Source organism: Chrysochloris asiatica, unplaced genomic scaffold (assembly GCF_000296735.1).
Source record: "Chrysochloris asiatica unplaced genomic scaffold, ChrAsi1.0 scaffold00196, whole genome shotgun sequence".
Lineage (NCBI taxonomy): Eukaryota > Metazoa > Chordata > Mammalia > Afrosoricida > Chrysochloridae > Chrysochloris > Chrysochloris asiatica.
The window spans coordinates 575,805-586,855 of NW_006408714.1; the positions used below are offsets into that span (position 1 = coordinate 575,805).

At 37.0% G+C, this 11,051-nt stretch overlaps 1 protein-coding gene across 1 annotated transcript in view; it reads left to right on the forward strand.

Moving 5' to 3' along the window:
- Positions 1-11,051, forward strand: part of SLC5A12 (solute carrier family 5 (sodium/monocarboxylate cotransporter), member 12) — a 65,189-nt gene that overhangs the window by 32,258 nt on the left and 21,880 nt on the right. The window contains exons 8-10 of the mRNA XM_006872387.1: positions 156-244; positions 4,592-4,704; positions 10,527-10,594. Of these exons, the coding sequence (XP_006872449.1) occupies positions 156-244; positions 4,592-4,704; positions 10,527-10,594 (270 nt within the window). The remainder of the gene's footprint in view (positions 1-155; positions 245-4,591; positions 4,705-10,526; positions 10,595-11,051) is intronic.

Here is an 11,051-nt window from a genome sequence, read left to right on the forward strand (position 1 = left end):
CACAGTGCCACACCAGGATTTCCCACAAATTCTTAGTCCGTGTAAATTCTTATATTATTTTACATAGCATTTATTTTTGCTTTCTCCCATATTCTGTTCCTACAAAGCTATGCTTCCATATTTCAGATACTACCAATTCCTCTCCTCCTTTTCAGCTGATGCCTTACTTCGTCATGGAAATATTTTCCACAATGCCAGGACTTCCAGGACTCTTTGTGGCTTGTGCATTCAGTGGAACTCTGAGGTTAGTATATCGATAACACTGTGCTCTGATTGTGATGATGAGGATTTCAACCATAGCAAGATGATGATTGTGAGGATGGTAATGCAGTGGGTTTGAGGGAACTTGGGGCTGACTAAGAAAAAGAGATGGCCACAAGACAGATTTGCACACCAAGTTATCCTCTGGGGTGGTTGGACCGTCAGCGCATGTGGAGCACCTCCCTCCACAGCAGCAGATATTCTGAAGGTGCAGGAAGCCAGCAGAAGGGGAAGAGAGCATGGAACACCCTTGAGAGTTAATTAATCATCTTCTCAATGTTAGGTTTTCTGGGTTAATGTTATTTTAAAACAGTTTCTTTTTATTTTTTAATGGTGATTGATCAGATACTATTCTAATATGGGGTTATTAAATATTATAATTATTGATTCACTGAGATGAAGTGGCAGCAGAAATGAAGGACAGCAACTGTTTGATTTGTGCTCTAAATTAGCAATTTTATTTTAGTAACTAAGTGACATTTTCACCATTGATTTCAAATGCCACCTTTACCATATACAACATTTTCTACATACTTTGGACTCTTTCTGACTTTCATTTTATCTATTTATCTATATCTATGTTAATAACTGCATGATATATTATCTTTTAAGGAGCTCTGGTAGCGTAGTGGTTACGAATTGGGCTGTGAACCTCAAGGTCAGCAGTTCGAAACTACCAGCTGTTCTGTGGGAGAAAAATGAGGCTTTCTGCTCCCGTAAAGATTTACAGCCTTGGAAACCCTGTACAGGGTCGCTATGAGTTGGAACCAACTCCACAGCGCACAACAACAACATATTATCTTTTAGAGTGGAAACACTACCACTTATCTGTCAGTTTGTCGTACTGTGGTGGCTTGTGAGTTGCTGTGTTTCTGGAAGCTATGCCACCGGTATTTTAAATACCAGCAGGGTCACCCATGGTGGACAGGTTTCAGATAAACTTCTAGATGAAGACAGACTAGGAAGAAGGAAATACAAATTACTTTTGAATATTGAGTCACTGAAAACCTTACAAATATCAGAGAAACACTGTCAGATATAGTGTTGGAAAACGAGCTCCATGAGGAACCTGAACATAGACCAAGAGGCAAACAGAACATGGGAACACTGAACGGTTTAAAATTAGGAAAGGTGTGTGACAGGCTTGTGTTCTTTCACCATACTTATTCAACCTGTACGCTGAACAAATAATCTGAGAAGCTGGGTTACATGACAAAAAAATGTGGCTTCAGGATTGGGGAAGGCTCATTAACAACCTGCGATATGCAGATGATACAACATTGCTTGCTGAAAGTGAAGAGGACTTATAATACTTACTGAAGATCAAAGACCATAGCCTTCAGTATTGATTGCTTCTCAATGTAAAGAAAACAAAAATCCTCATCACTAAACCAAGAAACAACATTCTTTTCAGTGGAGAAAAGATTGAAATTGTCAAGGACTTCATTTTCTTGGATCAACTATCAACACTCAAGGAAGTAGCAGTCAAGAAATCAAAGGACGTATTGCATTAGGAAAATCTGCTGCACAAGACTTTTTTAAAGACCAAAGATATCAGCTGAAGGAGTAAGGTTCTCTTGACCCAAGCCATGGTATTTTCAATAACCACATATGCATGTGAAAGCTGGACAGTGAATAAGGAAGATTGTGGAAGAATCGATGCAGATGAGTTATGGAGTTATGGAAGTGCCTTGGGCTGTCAAAACAACAAACAGATCTGGGTTACAAGAAGTGAAACCAGAGCACTCCTTGAAAGCCAGGATGGCCAAAGTTTGTCTCTCATACTTTGGATATTTTGTCAGGAGGATCATCCTGGAAAAGGATATCATGTTTGGTAAGGTGGAGGATCAGGGAAAAAGAGAAAGACCCCCTAGCGTGATGGATTGGCAAAATGGTAGCATCAATGAGCTCCAGCGTGGCAACAATTGTGAGGTTAGCCCAGGACCGGGCAATGTTTCTTTCTCTTGTGCATAGGGTTACTGTGAGTCGGTACTGAACTGATGGCACCTAACAATAACAACAGAGTAGTAATTATTCATTACCTCTCTTTTATAAAATTGCCCTGGGCATCTAGATTTTTTGTTTTTTTTTATTACTTGATTCTTTTGGATTTGATAGCACTCAAATAATTTATCTCCAAATAATATTGACTTTCCTTTTTAAAAAAAAAATAATAGTTACTATATTTAGTCTTTTCTGCAATTGTGCTTTTACAACAATGACAAATATTGAAGTAAAACTCATTTTGTTACGTATTTAAGTGGAATGATTTTGGGTTTCACTATTAAACATGACATTGACTTGGGTTTGAAAGATATTATTTACATTCAAGAAAATCAATATAAAAATTAATGCAATTGTAAACAAATCTTAAGAACAAAAATACTATTATTTATTTTACTTTTAGGAAAAATGCTTAACTGGAAGGACAATGGATTTTGATAATTGAAATGTTAGCCTTTTGCAATGTGTATAATTATGTGTGTGCACATACACATGTGCATATGCATAGTTTTTTTTTTTTTTAATCTTTTGGCATATTAATGTGTGGTGCTGTAGGATAAGCACTAGACCACAAGGTTAGTTTGGACCCCAAGGACAGAGGTTCAAACTCACCAGCCACTCCTCTGAAACACTCTACAGAGTTGCTACACACTTACTAAATCTTTGAAACAGCTACTTCCTGTCTACATGTGAGTCCTGGAAGGTGCTAATAAACGATTAGCTAATAATGAACAATTATATAATTAATATTAGTAACATACTTCTAAACATCTGTCCATGCTTTATTGATTAATTTGTTTCTTTTCCAGAAGTTTTGTTTGTGGTTTTGATTTGCATCACATGAATTAAATATACTCATCTATTATAGTAGCTGGGGAGTGCGGTGGCTCTTTAGGGTAAACTCTGAACAGTGATCCCCAGCTGTCCCACAGGAGAAATGTGAGGGTTTCTACTCCCACAAAGATTTACAGCCTCAGAAACCCTAGACAGAGTTGCTATGAGTCAGAACCAACTCAACGGCACTTAACTACAACAAAAATTACAGTAGCTAAAATATATACAACTTCTAGGAGCTCTGATCACATAAAATAGGTTAAGAGTTGAGCTGCTAAATGCAAGGTCAGCAGTTCAAATGTATCGGCTACTTTATGGGAAAAGATGAGGCTTTCTGCTCCCTATTCAGCCTCGGAAACCCTATGTAGGGTTGCTATGTGTTGGAACCAATGCCATGCCACGTAACTATAACCACCACCAAAATATTTCTGATTGATATGAGGAATTAAATAAGATTTTATTTTATTTTGCAAGAAAACCCAGGTTTTCAGGTGCTCTGCTACCTAACTACATTTTAGAGCCATGAGGTTGAACTCTGGAAAGTTGGTAATAGAACATCAGAGTGTTTATGTAATTATGGTCTTTGCCTACTTCTTGATCTTATTTCTTGCCCTTTTCTCCTTTGTTAAGTGTATCCTAACCACAACTGTCTTCCTTCAGGCTGTCAAATGCAATACACTCCTTTTAATCCAGAGGCTTCCATATGTTATTTTCCCTTCTTTCTAGGACATCTTTCTTTCATTTTGTTGTTCCGACTCATAGTGACCCTGTATAGAGTTTCCTAGGAATAGCTACCATCACTTCTTCAGAGAAAGATCTCCTAAAATGTACTAGATTCATATCAGTTTAGATTTCTGTAGGTCATGTTCTCATAGAACTTTGGTATTTTCTTTCATAACAATTTTCAGATTTATAAACAAATGTATAATTGGTTATTAAAAATCTGGCCTTGGGTAACATGGAAGATCCATGTCTTTCTTGTTGATATATAAGGTTTCTGAGGAATAGCTGGTAGGTTTGAGTAGCCAACCTTGTGGGTTGAAGTCTAGAGTTAATCTTACAGCACCACACCAGAAGTCCTTCTTTTCGCCAGAATGTGCCTATTACCCAGAATGACTAAAAGGATGAATGAACAACTAAAGAAATAAATAATTAATGAATTTCAAACACGAACTGACTCTTGTGTTAGTCTGTTCATTACTTCCTGCCTCTAGTCCAACCTACACAAACCCTATGTGTATGTGTGTGTGTGTGTCCATCTCTGTCTGTTGCTCTATGTGCGAATTTCATTGGTGTTTGAAGACGACCTGGAAGAGCACTGGTAAAGGAATATCCTTGAAGAGTGAGTGAAGAGGTGATGCAGGTCTCCTGGAATCCCATAATAGACGTATTTCTGCATCTGTTACTTAGAGTCCTGTCCTAGATGACAGGGTAAGCTGGTGGCTTAGCCTTGTTTAGTGTGGCCTGTAATCTTACTTTTCTCTCCTTACAGCACTGTGGCTGCCAGCATCAATGCCTTAGCAACAGTGACCTTTGAGGATTTTGTCAAGAGTTGTTTTCCCCATCTCTCCGACAAGAAGAGCACCTGGATCAGTAAAGGCTTATGTAGGTACAGCCAATGGACTCTCTCTTCATATCATGAAACATACATATTGGTACATGTCAAAATCCTGCACACACTACTCAGGAAATGTTTATGACACAAATCCACACCAAGATACATGAAAGAATCTCATATATAGATTCTCACACTCACAAAGATGACAGGAGATTACCAGGAAAACTGACCACCCTACACTCTAGACGCATCACACAAACATCTCTTCCTTACATTATGTGTGGATCCATATTAGTCTATCCCTCTAATGGAAAGGCTTTCTCATCACTATGGTTAGTCACTTCATAGAATAAAATCCAATTATTTTCTGAGGAATATTTTATTATCAAATTCCTTGTCTGTCCCCTCAATAAATAATTTTCTGTCCTAATAATAGAGCAGCGTGGTGTTATAGGAATCCTGGTGTGGTGCTGTAGGAGAAGTAATTAAAGAGTTGGCAGTTCAAAACCACCAGTTGCTCCTCAGAAACCTTATACAGGGTCACTATGAGTCAAAACTGACTCAACCACACTTAACACCAACAACATGTTGTTTCTAAGCTTCTTATACTAAATTATGGTTTTTAAGAAGTTTACTCTTTTTAAGCATAAATTATGCCAATTTTCTAACTTAAAATATAGATAAGCTGGAAAATATATGCACTCTTTAAATAAGAGTAGTATTTATCTAATTTTGTTCATGGTTGTTTTTTCTTAACATACTATAGTGAGCAACTGTACATTCTTTTATGTATTCTTTGAAAATATAGTGAGTTTTTGATGTTTTTTGAAATTACTTGTTTAGATTTATTTGCTTTTTGGACAACGCCCTTATTCAATAACTGAAAATGTAGTTTTGTATGATTGTATAATATATTCCATCAAGTGGCTTATTTGCTACATTTTATTTTACTATCATTAATTTCTACTGAAAATAAGTCAATTTTCATAACACTGTCAAAAAATCCATACATATCTTTTCCTACATCTATGACTTAGTATAAACTTCCAAAAGAAAATTATCAGGTAATACAAGTTCATTTACACTTCATGATACATATTAAGAAATATACTTTAAGAAGTCAAACTTTTGCTTATGTGTTACAGCAATAAATGGGGATTGTTGTTGTTGTTAAGTGCCATTGAGATGGTATTGACTTACAGCAATCCTGTCCAGGGTATTAATGCTTTTCAAATCTTTCCTGGAGCAGAAAGCCTCATTTTTCTTTTATGGAGCTGCCGGTAGGCTAGAACCACTGACCTTGTGGACTTCATGCCAGTGCTTATCCTTATCCACTATGTTCCCCTCAATGAATGGAGATATATAATATTTTTTAAGTTATGCAAATTCAAAAGCAAAATAACATATTTTTTGTTCTTAATTGAATTTCTCATAGTGATTTTGAACATCTTTCATGTAATAAATTGCCACTTATAACGTCTTGTGAAAATTCTTTGCATATTTTTTGTTCATTTGTTGAAAAATATCATAAATTTTGGAGTTCTAATATGGTGCTGTGGGTTAGTGCGCTGGACTGCAAAGTTGGTTTGATCTGCAAGGTTGGCAGTTCAAACTCAGCAGCTGCTCCTTGGAAACCCTATTCAGGGCTGCTATGGTTCATAAGTGACTGGATGACACTTAACAACAACACTAGAAATTTTATTGTTAGTTTATATAATACCTTTACACGTGAACAAATTAGAGCTTTGTCTATTTTGGAATATCTACCCATTTAAAAATTACAAAATATATTACTATTGGTGCACAGAAACATTAAACATATTTAATCAAATACATGTATCTTTTCTTTATTATTTCATTCATTTATTTATTCTTACAAATTACTTCCCATTCAATTATGTATTTACTTCAATTTACATATTTGCTTATATTTCCTTCAGGATTCTAAACAATTTAATATTAACTAGGACCTCTGGTAGCGTAGTGGTTACGAATCGGGCTGTGAACCTCAGGGTCAGCAGTTCGAAACTACCAGCTGTTCCGCGGGAGAAAGATGAGACTTTCTGCTCCAGTAAAGATTTACAGCCTCGGAAACCCTGTACAGGGTCGCTATGAGTCGGAACCGACTCCACGGCACATAACAACAACAACAACAACAAATGTAATATTCACTCTATTTAAATAATTTAATTTAGGGTGTGAGGTCAGGATCAATTTTTTGCCATCTTTTCTGAGCATCATTTATACAATATTCCTCATTGTTTTAAAAAATATTTTAAGTAGTGATAGTTACTATTTTAAGTAGTAACATTTTCTACAAGGGCATATTAACTACATGCTTAGTTGCACTCAATTATTTAATAGTTACAAGACATAACCTGCTTTATACTTATAGATATTGTATGTTTTTTAATATTTGGTAGAACAACTCTTACTACTTAGCTTAAAATTTTTGTTTTCTATTAATAACTTTTACTTTTTATGCACCTAAAACATTTTTTAGCTAGTCATGTCTTCTTATTCTCTCAGACTAACTTTTTAATAACTTATTATAGATGACATATGGGGTTGTTGGAATTGACTTTTTAATTTTTTTGAAACATGACTCATTATGGACTGCATTGTGTTCCCCCAAAATATGTGCTGTTAAATCCTAACCTCTGTGCCTGTGGTTTAAATCCTGTTTGAGAATGGGTAGTTTTTTGTTACGCTAATTAGGTAGAATGAGTGTATACTGTGTTTAAATCAATATCTTTTGAGAAATAAAAAATATTAAAAGAAAGGCAAAGCAGTGGTGAAGGAACAGAGATGCCAAGCCACATGAAGACTGTTCAAGCCTAGAAATTCAGAATAGACAAGAACCTTCCCCCAGAGCTAACAGAGAGAAAGCCTTCCACTATAGTTGGCTCTTCTAACCTTATAGACTGAAAATTTTAGCCTCATACATTATGAGAAAATAAATTTCTGCATGTAAATACCATTCACTTGTGGTGTTTAAGAGGTATACCAACACTAGATAACTAAGAATTTGTTACTGAAAAGTGGGGATGTGCTCTAACAAATACCTGCACTATGTAAGTGATTGTGGAACTGGATAATGGGTGGAGAGTGGGAGAGTTTTAAGGTGCAGTCCTGGAGTGGTGCTGTGGGTTAATGCACCAGACTACAAAGCCATTTGATCTGCAAGGTCAGTGGCTCAAGCTCACTAGTGGCTCCTTGGGAACCTATACAGGGTCGCTATGGAACCAAACGACTCGAGGGCACTTAATGACGACATCAACAATAGAAAGAAAAAAAAAGTGCAAATGAAAGTGCAAATGACTGCAAAGTCGTTTGAACTGCAAGCTTGGTGGTTTAATTTTACCAGCTGTTTGAACTGCAAGGTTGGTGGTTTAATTTTACCAGCTGTTTGAACTGCAAGGTTGGTTGTTCAAGCTCACCAGCTTCTTGGCAACCCTATACAGGGTCGCTATGGGTTGGAATTGATTCAACAGCACTTAACAACAACAAATAGAAAAAGCCTAAATTGCCTGGAACAGACTGTTGGTAGAATTATAGACGTCAAAGGCAATTTTGGTGAGGGCTCAGAAGGCAGCGAGGAAATCTATACAGCAAAGTTCTACCATTTTAAAGAGCACATATGGCAGGAGCAATAGAATGCCGCTAGAAATGTGGGTGTTAAATGCATTTCTAGTGAGATTTTAAAAGAAAATAATAATCCTGTTATTGGTCAATGAAGGAAGGGTAATACTTTTATAGAATTGCAGGGAAAAAAAACTTGTCTGTACTAAACCCAAATGTTTGGTGGAAAATAGAACTTTTCAGTGACAAATTTGGATATCTAGCTGACGATATTTCTAAGCAAGCTCCTCTTGTTTTCCTTTGCCAATTATACTAAAATGAAAAAGAAAAGAAATGGAATTGTAGAAAATAAATTGTACAAAATACAAATTAAACTGAAAGGTTTGGAAAATTTGTTGTCCAAAGTAAGGATATATGCCCTAAAACTCTCACCAAGGATTTGGTAACTCTATATTTTTTTTACGGAGATTAAGCCTGTGACTGATAATCTAATCAACCAACACAGCAGAAAACCTTTCATCTTAGACTGAAGGGGAAAGAGACAGGACAAAAGAAAAGAAAGCTGTCTGTTTTTTGAAATGCTATAGTCAGAAGACAAGACAAAGAAGTTACATGAGTGGTTTTCCAAGAAAAGAAAAGAAACATCTCTGGAGAAGACTAAAGATCAGCAGAACTGTTGCAAAGAGCACAGAAGCTGAGCTGTCTCAGATTTAAAGGGTGGGACCACAACCCCCTGGGTTTCAAAGAGTCAGAGCTTCACCAACTCAACTGTGGAGTGTGGAACTGCCATTCATTTTGGCTAAGAAGATGAGACTATTGCCCAATGTTGAAGCAGCAGAGGAATGTGTCCTGCCAGAGCTAAAGATTGAGGGTTGTCTCTCAGATAGACTACGAGAATGGGGCCACCCAAAGCCAAGGAAGCAGAGTTGCCATTCCAGTAGGATAAGAAGGCAGAGCTGAAGCCCAAGACTGAGGGGTCTCTACCCAGAATCTGAAGGATGTGGCCAACATGCAGAGTCTGGAGTGCATGGTCATTACCAAAAGAATGGAGGATTGTTTTCAAACCTTACCCTCCAATTTCTCCCACTTGTAATGCAAATATCTATTATATGCCTGTTCTACCATGTACTTTGGAAGCAGATAACTTTTAACTAGACTTCCCAGATTCACAGAATTTAACCCACTGCCTTCTTGTCAATTCTGGCTCATAGTGACTAAGTATAGGGTTTCTGAGACTAAATTTTTACTGGACCAGCCAGTCTCATCTTTCTTCTAATGAGTAGCTGGTGAGTTGGAACAATGGATGGTGTGCTTAGCAGCTCAACGTTTAACAAACAACACCACCAGGGATTCTTTATAGGTAAAGAGGAATTCTGTCCCAGGATGGAATATACTTACAGACTCGCCCATATTTTACGTGGATGATTCAGATGAGATTGTGAACTTTGCGTGGATTTAAGACTTGTGATGCGGTGATGGGGTGAATACGTTTTGCTTGCGACAAGAATACCAACTTTGGGGGGCAAAAGTAGAATAAGTTATTCATTGAATTGTGGCCTCCAAAATATGTTATAAATCCAAACTCTGGCCATTACTGATGATATTTCTGCTATAGCAGCTCTAGCTAACTAAGACAGTACCTATCCCAAGGGATTGCATCAAATCAGTTCCTTTTGAAGAATTGACATATCTGTAATGATTTAGCAATTGGATTTTTTCATATAATAATATCCTTGATGAAGGAGAGATGTGTGCTGGTCACATGTTTGCTAACTAGATAAGCTCTTATGGTCCTTTTACACAGGTGTGAAAATGAATATGTGATTGTATGATATACTAAGGACTATAAGGGAGCTATAAACAGAGTACCGAGGGGAAAAAAAAGTAGAAAAAAATGTTCCAGATTTATAAAAGGTGTAAGATAGCACATATGGACATTATTTAGCTATTTTAAAGATCTAAAGACTAGAAATTATTTGATCCTAGAAAGGTTAGTAGCTGGTGATGGTAGAACTAGAATTAGTTTCCTAAGTCTAGATTAGTAGCCTTTCCACATTATCACGTTGCTTCCATGTGATGAATTTCTTCTTGATTTCTGGAAAGAAAACCCTTGAGCCTAGCTTCAAGCAGACCCTTGAGAGTCCTTTTGTGGCTTGTGCTAGCTGATTGCCAATGACAATCTGCAGGGATTCCTCTGATCAGGTTTGCATCAGGGAATGTTCTGGTGGGGGTTCAAGATTCCCTCAGTGCTACTCTGGATGATGATCACAAATTTCCTTTCTTTCAGGTCTCTTGTTTGGTGTGATGTGTACCACCATGGCTGTGGTTGCTTCTTTCATGGGGGGTGTCGTGCAGGTAAGGAGATGTCATCGAATTGTTTCCCTACTCTCTTTACTAAAGCCTTGCTTAGTCCTCCAAGGCCCAAATGCTCTGACTTGCTCATTGTTGTTAAGTGCCATTGAATCGATTCCAACTCTTAGCAACCCTGTACAGAGTTTCGAAGGAGCAGCTGGTGGGTTTGAACTGACAACCTTGTAGTATGCTCTCCAGTGCTTATCCTACAATGCCACACCAGAAGTCCAACACACTGATACCAGGTCTTTATTATACATACAAGAATATATCAACCAAAGTTTCTTTCAGAAGGAGAAACTGAAAAAGCTAGTAATGGTATTTAGTTACAAAATGCATTGTGATAAAAGTAGAGCCCTTCTAGAATCAAGATTTGAGAATGTATGTTTCTGAAAGACAATAGTAAATATAACTATTATAGTGAATAGGGAGAAATGCTGGTAGCACCATGAATTAAGCA